The 17,940-nt window shown below is 35.8% G+C and overlaps 1 protein-coding gene across 1 annotated transcript in view; it reads left to right on the forward strand.

Annotated features, from left to right (window-relative positions):
* Positions 1-16,571: 16,571 nt before the first annotated feature.
* LOC106054869 (uncharacterized) overlaps positions 16,572-17,940 on the forward strand; it is a 49,383-nt gene continuing 48,014 nt past the window's right edge. Inside the window, exon 1 of the mRNA XM_056004767.1 lies at positions 16,572-16,638. Coding sequence (XP_055860742.1) covers positions 16,629-16,638 — 10 coding nt within the window. The 5' untranslated portion in view covers positions 16,572-16,628. The remainder of the gene's footprint in view (positions 16,639-17,940) is intronic.

Consider the following 17,940-nt stretch of genomic DNA (forward strand, 5'->3'; position numbering starts at 1 on the left):
ATGTTAGTTGTGCTATTTCTGGTGTGTTGTCAAACAAAATACAAAGGTGATTTCAGTCATTCTGACATTAATATCAATTACATCGTTTTGCTAAAACATTTATCAACATTTTAACTTTACAGTTTTTTTCACTCTCAATTCTGAGTTTTAATTCTCATGGAAATTCTTTATTCAATAAAAACTCGTTGTTAATATAGTCACAAAATGTAAACTATTCTGCTGTTATAGAAACAGCCCGTGCATAGATCCTTCCATTGTTTCTCTTCTTTACATCAATCATAGCAACGACTTCTTTGTTAATAGTATTTGTAGCCGGATGTTTTCCGATTTTTCCAATCCAGCCGAATTCTTCATATGTCTTTTAATATTCCAATTTCGGACTTTATTTCAACCACACATTAAATTAAGTCACAAATTTCTATTTCACTTCTCTACAGTTAGTTGAAACTAGTCGACAACAAAAGAATACAGTTGGTTGCTATTCAAAGACTAAATCATCTCAATGAGGAAGCATCAGAACCATTCTGTGGACAACTGGCCTATTTTTTCGTTTGGTCTGGATAATTTCTTTCGTAAATGATTTGAAATCGGCACACGCCAGCAAGAAAAATCCCCTGAAATATTCAAGTATATCATTTGACTGACACATTGTGATATCTCCTTCAACTTGGCTAGTGCTTCTTTCACAGAAAAAGGAAATTACATCACCTCCTTCAGATATCTAAATGGCTACTTATTTACTTTCCAATTCTAAAAATTCTACTTTATGCCTGAAGTATATCGTTATTTGTTAAACAGTGACTATTGGTTGGCATCCTGATATTACGGTGCTAGCTACTAATTCAATAGATTCGATTAAAACACTTTGTTCTAACAGAAGTAACAGAACTTGTTGCTATGTGACGAATGTACTAAATGTCTGTTCTAACAGAAGTAACAGAACCTGTTGTTAGCGACGAATATACTAATTACTAAGTGTAACCAAACTTTAAGTGCTGTCAGGATTGATATATATATTTTTAATAATGTGATATTGAAGGAAAGACAACTTTTAAAATAAGTAAACCTGAACAAAACAGTCTAGAATGGGAATTTGAGCAGGACAGCTAAACAAGAGACATTGAACAAAACAGTCTAGAATGGGATTTTGAGCAGGACAACTAAACAAGAGACATTGAACAAAACATGAAGGAACATGAGTCCAAAAGTTGTTACTAAGACAACTCTTTTAATGGCTACATTTTGTTTTCTTTGGTTCTAAGGTACGTTTGACCAGGGTGGAGGAAAGAGCGCCCTCTGCGACTGCTAAAAATGTTGAAATAATGCGCACAGGGAATATCTTGTGTTTAAGATGTTAGTTCTATTTATACAGAGATTATCTTGTGTTTAAGATGCTAGTTCTATTGTCATTATTATGACTGTTCTACCCCCCCCCCCCCCAAAAAAAAAAAACTTGCTTGACTCGCTTCACATTAAGAGGAGGAAGATTTGAAGATTACCCCTCACGAACCGTTGAATTAATTCTGAATGAAACAATACGTAAAGCTTGCGCGTTCTTTTTTTTGAGAGAGAAATTCCCTAAGAAAATGAAAAAAAGATCCACTAGGATTCAGAACAAAATGAAATGTTAGTATGTGGGTATTTGTGTGCAATGGGCGGGGCCAGTCTGCAGAAAGTGACGTCCCATTAATAATAATAATAATAATAATAATTTTATTTATAAAGCGCTGTTAACAAACAAAATGTAGGCTCAAGGCGCTGTATAAAAATTACAAACACAAACACGACAAATGAGATCATAAACTAATCTAAAAAAGGTTTAAACAAGTAGGTCTTAATGTTCTTCTTAAAAGTGGTATAGCATGTTGTCTGTCTGAGATCAATGGGGAGTGAGTTCCAAACCTTTGGTCCGTGCACTGAAAAAGCCCGCAGACCGTAGCTTTTAAGGGAGAAACGTGGCACCACTAAAAGAGTTGAGTCCATTGAGCGCAGGGATCTCTGGGGGACATATGGAGTAATCAGTTCTCTAAGGTACAAGGGCATCTCGTTGTTATATATACACTGATGACAAAGTGTGGCGACCTTGTAATCGATTCTCGCTTTCACGGGAAGCCAATGGAGCGTGCGCAAGAGCGTAGTAGCAGAATCTTGTCTTGTTTTTCTAAGTACTATTCGTGCGGCGTTGTTCTGTATACGTTGCAGTTTGGCTATTTTGTCATCAAGTATACCTGCTAGCACGGCGTTACAGTAGTCAAGGCGGGAGAGTATGAATGCCACAGCTAGCGTTTTTGTTGACTCCATTGTTAAATATGGTCGAATCTGGCTTAATCTACGCAGCTGCAGATAAAGACCCTTGCAGAGCTGACTTATGTGTGGGTCGAAAGATAGTGTTGAGTCGAAGAAAACTCCAAGATTCCGCACTACATGGACATAAGGAAGCTGGCAGTTCGTGATAAAAAGAGAATCTGTGCTTTCAACTTTTGAGACGTTGTTTCGAGTGCCAATCTTAATTATTTCTGTCTTATCTTCGTTCATCTTGAGCTTATTTTCAACCATCCAATTGCTCACTTTGCAACGGTACTACTGATTTTCTCTGCCAGATGCGACACTTCTGAGGGTACTGAGGAATCGTATAACTGTGAGTCATCGGCAAAGAAATGGTATAGGATGCCGTTTGGCCGTATGACACCTCTGAGTGGAAATGTATACATAGTGAACAGCATTGGGCCTAGAACTGATCCCTGGGGTACTCCGTACTTCAAGAGTAAGCTTGTTGATTCTGTTCCGTTAACAACCACACTTTAGGTGCGTTGAGTCAGGTAGGATCCAAGCCATTTTAGGACGATTCCTTCTAAACCAAAAGTGGCAGAGAATCTGGACATCATGATTTCGTGGTCTAGCGTATCAAAGGCTGCGGACAAGTCCAGCATTGAAAGAATTGAGAAGTGGCCTATGTCGGAATTGTGAAGTAAGTCGTTTAGTACCCTGACCACTGCTGTCTCTGTGCTTCTGCACTTCCTATATGCAGATTGAAATTCTTCCAAGAGACAGTACAGTTCAAGATTAGAAAGAATTTGCGCTAACACGATGCGCTCGAGAGGAGGAAGAAAAAGGAAAGTCTGCTGTACCAATAGGATACAAACAGAGGATGGCTAAAACCAAAGAATTTGTCTTCCAAGATTAGAGAGTACCATGTAAGAGCTGACAGTGTCAGACTCACGAAGTTGTACGTGTAGTACATAGACATAGATACAAGAGACAATGACAGTGTCAGACTCACCCGTGTAGTACATAGACATAGATACACGAGACAATGACAGTGTCAGACTCACCCGTGTAGTACATAGACATAGATACACGAGACAATGACAGTGTCAGACTCACCAAGCTGTACGTGTAGTACATAGACATAGATACAAGAGACAATGACAGTGTCAAGGAATTGATCATTGCGACAAAAAAATGTGTCCCGGACTCCCGTATGGCCAACAATGACTTCGATATACATCTAGATTGATTGGTTTTTAGCTGGAGGCCAAAACAAACGGGACTGAAATGTAGGGGAGCTAACTTGTGAAATGAAACAAAAACTAGCTCTCAGAATGGAATCACTTTAAAAAAACACACACACACAAATATTAAAACAAAAACACACACACGCCAATTGCTGATGTACAAGAAACATAATAGAACTACAAACATATCAGACTAAACAAAGTTACTAGAAGGTTGGCTCTTTACGGAGGCTACTAATGAGATAGTAAAAAAAAAGGAAAGTTCCCCATTCAGTCCTTGTGGTCTATAGGGCAGATAATGTAAAGGTCATCTGTTTCTGTGGCCTACGGTTTACGAGGGTGTCATGTGGCCAGGACAACGAATAACTGCCTTTACTTTTCCCCAACTAATGTCAGGTACCCATTAAAGCTGGGTGGACTCAGGGGCGCCCAAAGATCCCGAAATAAAAAATCCCTGTTATCATCAGGATTCGAACCCGAGACACCGGTTCGGAAGTCAAGAGCTTTACCGCTCAGCCACCGCACCTCCTGTTAATGATATAAAGTTAATAAAACTCAATGGGAAGATGTATTCAATCATTAAACATTGAACAACAGAATACAAACATGATACAAGAGTCATTTAATAATAAACAACAGAATACAAACATGATTCATAAGTCATTTAATAATAAACAACAGAATACAAACATGATTCAAGAGTCATTTAATAATAAACAACAGAATACAAACATGATACAAGAGTCATTTGATAATAAAGAACATGATACAATAGGCAAAAAAAAATTTTTTTTCTGAAGGTTGCTTAAGTCTGAATTCGAACTCGAGGTCTTGAGCCTTTATGATGAAAGGCCGACATGCAGACCACTGAGCTATTCGAGTACTTATAAAAATAAAAGGCTTTATAGATTGTTATAAGATTAAATTTTTAACGAATGACTTAATTTTCTACACAAGGCTTATCTCACCAAGCTTAATACATTTTTATATAAATTAATAAATCAAAATTAATTAATCACGACTAATTGATTAAATAGATTTTTAATTTAAAAAAAAAATTGATTCATGTGTTGACATCAACAATAAATAACTGCAAAATGTTCACTTGATCCAAGAAATGGAAGAAATAAAGAGTAAACGATTCCAGACAGACAGACAGACAGAGAGTTGAGTTAATGTAAAAAAAGGGAGCCCTAAACACGACTGACCATTACGCATGATGGGAAAAGGTTACATAAACATCTTCCACAGATGTTCCAGTTCGAATTCAGACTAGAGAAACTTCCTTAATGTTTTAATTGCTTTTGAAAAGGCAGCACAGAAACCTTCTCCCAGTTACCCCCCCCCCCCCCATTGTTAGTCATTGAGTCTAGAGCGATTAAAAATTAATTACTTCATTGATTCAAAACAATTGAAACAATTTCAATCAACATACGTTATGTTTTTTTTTTAAAGTATTTTCTTATGTTTTACTTGAAATGTATGTCATCTCTAACTAAAACAACTCTTTCTAATGTACTGCAAGAAACCTAAACACAATCATCTCATTGTCCTGGACAAGTGTACATTCGTTGCACATTCCAATCAAAGATCTGTGACTCTACAAAGACAAATCCAGATGTCTGTCTCATTCCCCATTCGTCGGACGAACTGACCTCAAACTGTTATGTCCACCTCAAATCTTTATTGTCCATCTCAAATCTAAAGTGGCTTCAAAATGGTAATGGAATTTTTTCGTGAATGACTGCGCCATTAAATGAAATCAACAGAGTCTAGGGTAATGGTCGTTGAAAAGATACACATCTTGATCAAATGATAATCACTAGCTGGAAAAGAAAATGTCCAGTAAATGTGTTTGGCGTGACTTCTACATTCTGTTTACATTCGTTTCAAGTTTAATGTCTGTTTTCTCTATTTGTCTGTCTGTCTGTCTGTGTGTCTAGCTATATGTTGTGGCAGTATGTTTCTATGTAGGCCTATGTATGTATTTATGCAAGTATTATTATATGTACCGCATGTATGTATGTATGCATGCATGTATGTATTTTGTATGTATGTATGCATGCATGTATTTTGTATGTATGTATGTATTTTGTATGTATGTATGTATGTACGTATGTATGTATTTTGTATGTATGTATGTATTGTATTGTATTGTATGTATGTATGTATGTATGAATGTATGTATGTATGTATGTATATATGTATGTATTATATGTATGTATTATATGTATGTATATATGTATGTATGCATGTACGTATGTATGCATGTACGTACATGGGCGTAGCCAGGAAGGGGGTTCAAATCCCCCCTGCGGGGGGGGAGTGGATCGAAATTTAGTGACTGATTTTTTGCTTTGATTCTGTTTATTTTAGGTGAGATTTTAATACTAAGCCATCACTTGCCCAAGTGCAGCTAAGGGGATTTTGAGTTTAAACCCCCCTACCATGGGGTTTTGCTGTCAAAACCCCCTCTTCTATAAAACAAAACCCAAAACAAAAAAAATGCAAACGACAATACACTAATTCCAAGAGCATAGCTAAGGAAGATTTTTATTTTAAAACCCCCTCCGAAATTTACGATAAAACCCCCTCTTCAATATAAGACTATCTATACATCAGTCACCAGATTCTATAAAGGGGTTTTTGTGTTTACCCCCCCCCCAGCGGGGTTTAGAGCTTAAAAACCACCTCTTCAATATAAAAAAAGCAAACTACGCACTGAAAAATCTATGAGCGTAGCGAAAGGGGTTTTGAGTTTAAACCCCCCTCCAGTGGGATTTGAAGCCAAAAAAAATACCTCTTCAATATAAAAAAATTCAAATTACACAATAAAAATTCTATGAGCTTGGCCAAGCTAAGTGAGGTTTTGAGTTCAAAACCCTCCTTAAGAGGGCTTTTTTTTTTTAAAAAAGTTTTGAGCTTTATATCCCCCCACAAAGAGTTTTGATTTTGAAAACCTCTCTCTTCAATATTATTCTAAAGCAAACTACAGTGACCAATTTCTATGAGAGTAGCTAAGGGGGTTTTGAATTTAAAAAAAACAAACTCCAGAGATTTTTAAATGTAACCCCCCCAACAGATGATTTTGACGATAAAACTTCCCTTTTCGATATAAAATCTAAAGCAAACTACAGTCACCTAATTCCAAGAGCGTACCTATGGCTGGGCTCCATTAATAAAGTGCAGTGAATAGTCATCTGCCGAAATTGAAAAAGACTAAATGTGGCTCAACAAAGAGGGCTAAGAGGGATTTTAGGAGTCAGTTATAGAGATCGTGTCTCAATCAAGGAAATCCTGTGCCGAGATGGGAGTCGACCCCTTAGTAAGGTTGTGACAGAGCGTCATATGAGGTTTGAGGGAAATGTTATCCAACAAAAACAATTACGCATAATAAGAGTTGCTATGACATGGAGGCCATTACGAGGAAAGCGCAAACAGGGACATCCTAGTACAATTTGGCGCCACACTGCAGGTCCTCAGAGCAGGTGGGAAGAGGCTTCAGACATTGCCAGTGACAGATTTTTGGGGAAGTATCATGCCGCCGAACGACGCGGTAGGATCAACACATTAGGTTTTTGAAATAAAACTTTAATAGCAGGATAATGCATTGTAGATACCTCACAATGTGCATTTTGTTGGTTTTTAATACTGGAAATAGTGCTTGGCGGCGGGGCTCAGCTCCGTGCTGGGGGAGCTCTCAGAGCTCTGAGAGCTCCCCCAGACCCCTTGCTAAGAATGAAGAGTAGTATAAATTTTTCTACTAATTCAAGGAAGAACTTATTCTAGGGTAAAATAAACATCTTCCGATAGAAAGAAGGGTCATAATGTAATAAAGATTTATTATGTACACACACACACGTGCACACACTGACGCACACACACATATATATATATATTTACGGGCGGGGCAAAAATTCCCCCCACCCCCATTCCCGAACAAATTTCCTGGCTACGCACATGTGTACGTATGTATGTATTTGTATGTATGTATGTATGTATGTATGTATGATAATGTATGTATGTATGTGTGTCTTGAATAGAAAACAAACGGTTTGATTAAATTCACATATTGATGAAACTATCAAAAAATCAAACAAAGCATTAGGATTTATTAAAAGAAATTTCTATAAATCAAATAAGAACATAAAACTAAAATGTTATTTAACCTTGGTTAGGCCAATAATAGAATATGCATCCTCCGTTTGGGACCCCTCAACTCAAGAAAACATTAAGAAACTGGTACAGACACAAAATAGAGCAGTGAGATTCATAACAAACGAATACTCACATTTGACTAGAGTAACACCTTTAGTAAAATCACTAAATTTAGAAAGTCTTCAGGACAGAAGACTCAAAAGTAAAGTAGCAATTATACATAAAACACTGAACCATAATCTTCAAATACAAAAACAGAATTTAATAAAATACTCAGAAAGACACAAAGATAAAGGCACATTCCTCGTCCCATATGCTAGGACAAATTTGTACAAATACTCCTTCTTCCATAGTGCTATTAGAGCATGGAATGGGTTGCCTGAGCTAGCCAGGAAAACCAGTGACTTGGCAGAATCTAAGTCATTGGTTAATATGCATGACTAAATGCATGACGCGAAGGACGTAATCTTCTTTTTTGAAGTAACGTCTGTATTATTTAAGATAACTTGGCCTGAACGCCCCTAAGCTACTACCGGTGATACTTAAGGTAGTGGTTCCACTTCATGGTCCCGTGCTTGAACCCAGTCCACGACGTCTTCTTTCAGGAAGTTTGGGAAAGGTTTTATTATTCATCTTGAATTTTGAAGAAACATCCGAAACATGTCAAACCATTTTAGGCCATGTTATGCCCATTGATCGAGTGTTATTTATACATCTACACAGATAAACCAAGATGGGAAGATTGATATATAATACAAGGTTACAAAGATAGTTTGTAGGGACACACAAACTGAAAATTAAGCAGGTAAAAAGGCGGGTGTCAATATTTCAGCAAGAATATCAGAAACTACGAACTACAAACTATCAACAACTACAAGCCTAGAAGAAACGTGGGCTTGTCGAAAGTGTTGTGACTATTATTGTATTGTTGTGACTATTATTGTATTGTTGTGACTATTATTGTATTGTTGTGACTATTATTGTATTGTTGTGACTATTATTGGTCGACTGACGACATGATACCACTGCATACGGAGGTTTATTAAGGTTATCATTCAAATGTATTCAATCAAGTGCTCGTTGTGGGGCTAGGGTACAATGTGATCCTGGATTAACTAATGTTAGGGAAGGATTTTATTAAGGATATGTTTTTTACATTGAGCTTCTATAGTATTATTATTAAACACTACTTTTGAAATGTTGTTGAAAACTATATTTCACTTATACACATACTAAATGCATTCTTTCTCTTTGAACACAAAAATGATGTACATTCTATCAAGACGAAACTACTGACATATTTCATTGTTAAAATTTGCTTTCAAAAAAGAAAAAAAAAGTAAGCGTTGCACAAGAACTTCACAATATCTCAAATATTATGATATCTGATTTTCATTATCTCCTCTAGTTTTTGTGATCTAAACGGGACGGACGGACAGACAGACTGACCGTCAGATGGACAGAAAAACCACATAAAACTAATACTATACTATTCCCCTTTAGGGAGCCGCTAAAAAAATCGCCCAACCAAAAGAAGTCCTACAGAATATTTCTGATCAATCGTCGGCTTATCAAGTTAATATCGAAATATTTATAAGCTCTTTGCTGCTTTAATATTATTATTATTTTTTTTTTTGCGTAACAGATTTGGAAAAGAGATGAGTTATTCCCGGTGTAGATCATGTTCAGAAATCAATGAGTGAAATGTCTCACCTTTTTGGAAGAAAAAAAAACCCACCACTCCCCAACCAAAACAATAAAAACAATTTTAGGACTTGTTTCATTGACCTTCTTATCACCGCGGATCCCGGGGTAGGGGCGATACTTACGTTACTTACGCCTTGATTGTCAGTCACGCTTGAGTATCGGCCCTTGCCCCCATGTTATTTCATTTTGCTTAATTTGATCTGGGTTTTTTTTATAGGATGAATAATGAGCTTTAGATGCCATGAGAATGCGTTTCTGCAGTTAAGAATGCTAGAAAATGGTTGACCTCGGGGATCCGTCACAGACCCCCTTGCTGTTAAGAGGAGGGTTACCACCGTGATTGTTTTTTTTTTCCGAAGGTTAAGAAACATTTCTCTTATTGTAATATAGAAGACTTTTTTTTATTAATCTGAGGAATTATATAAAAAGTGTATGAAATTGTCGCCATATTGGAATATACTGTTTTAAAAGTCACAGTTTTGGTGTCTATGGGAAGGGCGACATAGGGAAAACTATAAGTCAGGTAAAGGTTCTATCTCCATTGATTTGTAATGATTGCATTTGAAATTAGTACATTGTTATTAGTCAGTAATTTTGTACTCAAATTGTGTGATTTCTCTATAATAATTAGCCCCCCTTCTGAAACTAAACCGCCCCCCACCCGATGCAATCCACCACCACCCCACAACATACCAAAAACGTGGGGGGGGGGGGGGGCGACCTAATATAACATTGGATATAATATTAATAATTAGTCTATATTATTAAGATAAGTAAATATTGTTTGTACTTTGTGTGATCTCACTATAGAATTTCTCCCGTCTTCGGGAATTGGTGGTCGATTTTGGGGAAGGGGGCGATTGCCCCTACGGCCCCACTCCCTGGTTCCGCCGGTGACAGAGATTGGAACAACTTATAGATTTTGTCAAGCGCTAAGTTTTGACTGATAGACTATTGCATTATATAACAATTACCAGCACTATTAAAACAAGGTTACAAAGACAGTTTGTGTGGAAACACAAACTTAAAATCGGCTTCCGAAGTGGTATACCCAGGCAGGCTTCAATATTTTCAGAAAGAACATCCAAATGAAATTATATCAAAGACAAATGAGAGATAAGAATGGAGAAGGAAGGTTGACAGATCTTGTATAGTGCCCCAATGGTGCTGCAGATCAAGGGATAGGTGCAAGTGAATGCAAGGTTAGATGTGAACCTGGCCTAATTAGTTCCCCTTTCAGACCTTGTGGTCTATAGGGCAGTTGATGTTAAGTTCATCTGTTTTTGTGGCCTACGGTTAACGAGGGTGTCATGTAGCCAGCACAAGGACCAACCGCCTTTTTTTCCCCCCAACTAATGTCACGTACCCATTAGAGCTGGGTAGACTCAGAGGCGCCCAAGGATTCCGAAGTCGAAAATCCCAGTCATTACCAGGATTCGAACCCGGGACCCTCGGTTCGGAAGCTAAGCGCTTTACCGAGCATCTCCTGGTCTTTACATAATGTAATTGTTTTGAAAAGACATACTCTTTTAATTCGAATTCTAAATATAGTTACGTAGAAACAAATGTACAAGAAAATGAAGTTTATAAGATTACTATTCGCTTTAAATTAGGTCTAACTTATAATGCATACTAATTAGCTTTTTCTCTTTAAAAAACTGCTTGCATAACTGATTTTAAAAATTAGATTTTTCGCTTTCATGAAAAAAAAAGTAGCCGTTGCATCAGAACTTTGAATGGTCTAAAATATTGTGATGTCGGATTTTCAATATCTTTTCTAGTTTACGAGATCTAAACGGGACGGACGGACAGACGGACAGACATTTCGCACAAAACTAATAGCGTCTTTTCCCCTTTCGGGGGCCGCTAAAAAAAGCCTGAATCATTCGCAATAATTAATTTCTGTATTGTTATAGATCTAAGTTGTCCTATTATGGGAGATGGCCAAAATGATTCATATTTAGCGGCCCCCGAAAGGGGTAAAGACACTATTATTTTTGTGTGGTTTGTCTGTCCGTCCGTCCGTCTGTCCGTCCCGTTTACATCTCGTAAACTAGAAAAGATGCAACGGCTACTTTTTTTCTTTTCTGAAAGAGAAAAATTTAATTGTTAAAATCAACTAAAAAAGCAGTTTTTTTTCATAAATATACATTTTTACAACTATTCACTATTTATAGTAACAAATACGGGAGCTCTTTAATAAGGGAAATAAGCATTAACCATATTTCTTTACAATTTACAATTTATACAAAGGGTTTTCGAATTTTTTGTCAAAATATTTTTTTTTCCAAATGTATTGCTAAGTTTAGTAAGTTCTGTCATACTAACTAATACATTTACAAAAAAAAAAAAAAAAAAACTTTTTAAAGAGAAAAAATCTATTTAGTATGCATAGAAGTGGAACATAATTAAAAAAAAATTAATAAGTAGTTGTTCATGTTATCGCGTCAACTGCAGCGCGACCTGCCATAGGAAAGACACTCACTTCAAAGGATTTGTTTTTTCTTGAGGCTTTGAATAAGAGATTGTCAATTCGAGAGCAATTAGATCAATTAAATAATCATTCTTTGACAGTTAGGCCAGATTCACATCTAACTTCACCTTCACTTTCGCCTATCCCTTTGTCTGCTGGACCGTTGGGGCACCACACAAGATCTGTCAAACTTCTTTCTCCATTCTTATCTCTCGTTTGTCTTTGATAGAATTTCATTCTGATATTCTTTCTGAAAATATTGAAACCTGCCTTTTTACCTGCATGGGTGGACCACTTCGGGGGCCGATTTTGAGTTTGTGTTACTACACAAACTGTCTTTGTAAACTTGTTTGTTCTAAAATTGTTTTTACGATTCGTTGATTTGTAAAGTCTAGTGAAAACAAGATTCTCTCAAAAGTAACTCTAACAATTGAAAGCAATGAGACATCAGCCATAGATATGTGAAACCATTAAGAAAATAAATATTTAGATGGAGTGAAAAAATGTATTTTCCAAATTTAAGATTATATTTTTATAGGCATAAAAATTTGTCTTCCACCAAATGAAAAGAATTCCTGTCGACCAGTGACCAGTCTATATTTGTATGTCCATGCTCTAGAAATATATGGTAAAAAAAAAAGAAGTGTACATTTTGTGTCTCGTCGGCTTTAAAAAGAAAACATGTTGGGAAGAAATTGTGAATAACAAATTGTGTACATGGCTTTTAGTTGTTCTAGACCTAAGGAAAGTCAGAATAGGTTCAGTTGTCGTACTTTGTCGTCCACCGCAAGTGGGAGAATGTGTGATACACAGGAAAGTATTTAGTAGGTATGAAGGTTTGCCTCTCGAAGCAGGACGTTTTGGCGCCGCCGTTTTGGCGCGAATGTCGTTTTGGCGCGAGCCGTTTTGGCGACGGGACGTTTTGGCGCTAAATACATTATGTACGTTTATTGTATTATTTCTTTTAAAAGAATTATTCATATCTATGTTTTGCATGAGTGTTGTGTGTTAAGACATATTTTTCACGTACTAAATGTAAATGTGTGTTTGTTTTCACATCATTTTTTTAGCGGCCCCCGTAAGGGGAAAAAGCCGCTATTAGGTTTGTGCAAAATGTCCGTCTGTCCGTCTGTCCGTCTGTCACACTCAGATCTCGAAAACTAGAAGAGATATGAAAAATATTATTTCATCATTAAATCCGGCTTGAAAAGTTTAGGTGCAACGGCTACTTTTGGTTTTCTAAAAGCAAACCGTTTAATTTATAAAATTAATGATGCAAGCGATTTTTTCATAAAAATACACCAATTCTAAAACAATTACGTAAATGTAAGGGAGGCAATGTTACAATATGCTAACAAAGATGGACAATTTTTGTGTATTTTCAGTATCACTAAGTCAAATATATTTTTAAAATGTACAGGAAATGTTTACAACAAATACAAATAATAGTTAAAGACGTTTTTTCTGGTCAACTAGCTGCTAAAATTAAAAGAAAACATTTCTGTTTGTTTATAAAGGCTAATAATGCACTTTGTATGTAAATATCACGCACATTTTTTTAAATGGACTTTTTATGCAGCGATTTTCGTGCAGTAGCGTAACGTCGCAACATGATCAGGTGCTAAACCAATTCCTTAAACTTTTTTTAAAAATCAGATTTTATTTATTTTTTGTTTAGTGCCCCCATCCGAATAAAAGAAGCTTATTTTTGTGCGTTTTGTCTGTTGGTCGGTCTGTCCGTCACGATTAGATTTAAAAAACTAGAACTCTAAAAGCTATTGAAAATCTGATTTACCCTTTAATGTTCCTCCCATAACATCTCAATAGTTTTAAGTATCTAAAATTGATTGTTCCGGATTTTTTTGTGCAAAACTAATCAATGCCAACAAATGTTTGTTTGCTCTTCTAAATTATATTACATTCAATTTCCATGCTTAAACGTTGCAAAAACACATTATCAATAATATGTTGTTCCGTTTTTTATGTAAATAGCATATTAATGCTAAATCATAATCTCTATACTGACTTATATTTCATTAAGTGTAAAAATGTTCCGGATATTGTTTTATAAAACATGAATTATGCCTAATGATTGTTTGAAATCGCATAAGGCTTTTAAAAAAAGTAATTTACTAGAATTGATTACTGAAAATTACTTTTTAGACATTTAATTTTCTTGTAAAACATAACATAGAAGTTTTGTAATCGATAAAGAAAGTTCCGGATTTTGTTTCTTACAAATCGTCGCCAGAAATTTCCGAATTTATTTAAAAATCTACTAACGCCAAATAATTGTTTGAACTCCCTCTTCTAATTAATAAACAAATAATCTTCTCATTTACGAAATAATGTTTTTACGGATTTTTATGAAAAATATTTTAACTCACTACTCTCTTACAGTACATTTAACTTTCTACCTAAAACATTAAAAAATCTAATTATCGTTAATATTATGTTCCGATTTTTAAGGAAAACAGAATCCAAACACCAAAGTAAGGTATGAAAATCTCTCCACGTTGCTGTAGTACATCTAATTTTTATACGAGACCATCCAAAAAATTTAATTAAAGGTATTACATTTATCTGAAATTCTCTTTTTCTTTTACTATTTATACAAACATCCGGAACAATCTATTATATAAACTTTTCAATTGTGTTCATACCTAAAAATTATTGCGATGTTTTGAAACGTAAAATAAAGGTTAATCAATTTTTAATAACTTTTAGTTGTTTTTTTTATATCAAGATAACGGACAGACCGACTGACAGACAAAACGCAAAAACAATGTGGCTTTGATCCTTTTTAAATAATATCTATTAGAACTCAGTGCACCAATGTCTATGAACCCTCGTTAAATATCTCGTGTAAATAAAGACATTTTTTTTATGGTACCGGTACTAGCCTATTGTGAGGTAATGGAATTTTTTTTCTTTGACGTCATATGAATGGACTTTTTAAATGTAATGTTAAAAGAACGCACTCGGTGCATCAATGTCTATTAACCCTCGAAAAAATTGATTGTATTAATGAAAACATATTTTAGTCTAACTAAGCCGTGTGACGTAGTGTTTTTTTTTCCTTTGACGTCACATGGAATGAATTCTTTAAATGAAATGCTAAAAGAACGCACTCGGTGCACCAATGTCTATGAACACTCGAGAAATGGCTCGTGTTGATAAAGGTGATTTTTATTCTAGCTAGGCCTTGTGACGTAGTGTTTTTTTTTCCTTTGACGTCATATGGAATGAATTCTTTAAATGAAATGCTAAAAGAACGCACTCGGTGCACCAATGTCTATGAACACTCGATAAAAGGCTCGTAATGATGAAGGCGATTTTTATTCTAGCTAGGCCGTGTGACGTAGTGTTTTTTTTCCTTTGACGTCATATGGAATGAATTCTTTAAATGAAATGCTTAAAGAACGCACTCGGTGCACCAAAGTATATGAACACTCGATAAATGGCTCTTATAGATGAAGGCGATTTTTAGTCTAGCTAGGCCGTGTGACGTAGTGGTTTTTTTTCCCTCTGACGTTATATGGAATTAATTCTTCAAATGAAATGAAAAAAGAACTCGGTATAGTAATGTTTATTAAGCCTCGTTATGTGACTCGCGTTTAAAAAAGGAATGATATCTTGATTTAGATCTAATCTAGATTTTTTAAACTAGATCTAGATTTTTATTACAGTATATCTAGATCTGGATTTATATTCTAATTAAAATTATTTTAGAGTCTAGATCTAGAATTTCTAGATCTAGTTTAGACTAAAATAGACTAGATTAAGATGTAGAATTTCAATTTCTAAACTTAAAGTGTAAAAAAAAGTGTAGATTTTCATTTCCAAACGTTTTGATCAATATTGTAATATTAAAACTAATGTACTATTTTTTTATTAAATTTAAATTTAAATTTACGGCAAATGAATCTTTGAAACATTATTACTTTTGACCATCGGATGGCTGCCTGGTCGTGCGGTTTGCGCGCTGGACTGTCGTTCAGATTTATGGATGGCCCAGGGTTCAAACCCTGCCCGCTCCCATCCCCCGTCGTCCTGCGGGAGGTTTGGACTAGGAAGTAATTATCTTCAACTCTGAAGGAACATCCGAAACGTGTAAAACATTTTACATCAAAATTAAATCACCTCTTGAATATTATTTGCGAATATGCAGATCCGACAGGGATCCGACTTCGACGGGGGCCGCCTCTGAGTTTGTGTAACACAAACTCTCTTTGTAATCTTGTTAATAAACATTTTGGCTTGTGTATGTGTGTTTATTAAGAGGCACACTGTCATTGTCAAAAAAGTTTTTTAAGATATTACTTTAAAATTAAATACAAAAATCAAAAACAAAATGAAACGATGATAGACTAAAAATTGATGCAATTATTTGTTTACATTAACATTGGTTTATTTAATGACTGTATTGTCACCCAAACGGCGGCGCCAAAACGTCACGTACCGTTAGCCTCTATAGAAACGCTAACATATACATACATGGTATGTGTAGGCAGGAATATACATTTTTAATCACGTGAACATCATGACTATCACCTTAGGGTAGATTCAATGTTTGCATATGTCCATTAGCTCTTTAGATCTCTCAGCTCCACCCCTCTAACACAAATAGCCATTAAAGACGTCAAGATGTGACTAGACCACGCCCACTTGTTCTATATAAATGATATTTTCTCTAGTTGCTAATTCAGTTTAGCAGTTGTTGTTGTTTTTTTTTTGAAAATCTGTTCTCATTGGTTTTATGTTCTTCTACAGCAATGAAAGCAGGTATGTAGATTTGATTGTGATTTCTGGAAGTAGATTTGATTGTAGAGTTTTGGAAGTAGATTTGATGTTAGAGTTTTGGAAGTAGATTTGATTGTGATTTCTGGAAGTAGATTTGATGTTAGAGTTTTGGAAGTAGATTTGATGTTAGAGTTTTGGAAGTAGATTTGATGTTAGATTTCTGGAAGTAGATTTGATTGTGATTTCTGGAAGTAGATTTGATTGTAGAGTTTTGGAAGTAGATTTGATTGTAGAGTTTTGGAAGTAGATTTGATTGTAGAGTTTTGGAAGAACAAGAACTACTTATACTTGACATTGGATACTACGGGTGTATTGAATTCGACATTCATGCAGCAGACGACATTGTGATAGTCTATGTGCTATCATATCTGAAATCTAGGACTGTGAAATCTAAATTACAATCGTGTAATTCCCTTGTGGCTTCAAATAGATTACTTTTTAAGTTTGTTATTCCTTATTTCTATTAATAAGGTTACATAGACAGTTTGTGTGGAAACAAAAAAAAAAAGGTTTCAATAGTTTCAACTAAGAACGAAGTATCAAGAACCACAACTCTTTCTCCACCAATACGAAAGGAAGAGACGTGTACGTATCGACAGTGTTGCCCATACTATTGTATTGTTAGGTCAGTGGCACTCGGGTGGAAAGTATAGACAGTGTTGCCCATATTATTGTATTGTTAGGTCAGTAGCACTAGGGTGGAAAGTATCGACAGTGTTGCCCATACTACTGTATTATTAGGTCAGTGGCACTCGGGTGGAAACGATCACTTGAGGAAGTGATTTGGCTAAATGAATAGCAAATCAAAACAACCTGTGGAAGTGTCCAATGGAATGCGAGAGCTTTCCCATTGCACGGTGCGGAGTTGAAAGAGAGTTTCCACGTCCCTGTCGATAATCCATGCGCCGTTCCTCAAGGGACCGTTACACTAATGGCGAGTCTTGCACGGTTAGCTTGGTACAACATAGAAAATGGAGGAGGTTCCCGCTGTGCTCGGCCCTCGGCCATGCATTCTAGTCCATGCACCCGGAGTACTGGATATATTAGAAATAGCAAAGTTTTACATAGACATTGACTTGGATCTCTTCCAGACAACGGTTTGTTCAAGCAGTCTTACATAGACATTGACTTGGATCTCTTCCAGACAGAGCTGTTTGTTCAAGCAGTCTTACATAGACATTGACTTGGATCTCTTCCAGACAGAACGGTTTGTTCAAGCAGGCTTACATAGACATTGACTTGGATCTCTTCCAGACAGAACGGTTTGTTCAAGCAGGCTTACAT

This window comes from Biomphalaria glabrata, chromosome 11, assembly GCF_947242115.1.
Source record: "Biomphalaria glabrata chromosome 11, xgBioGlab47.1, whole genome shotgun sequence".
Taxonomy (NCBI): Eukaryota; Metazoa; Mollusca; class Gastropoda; family Planorbidae; genus Biomphalaria; species Biomphalaria glabrata.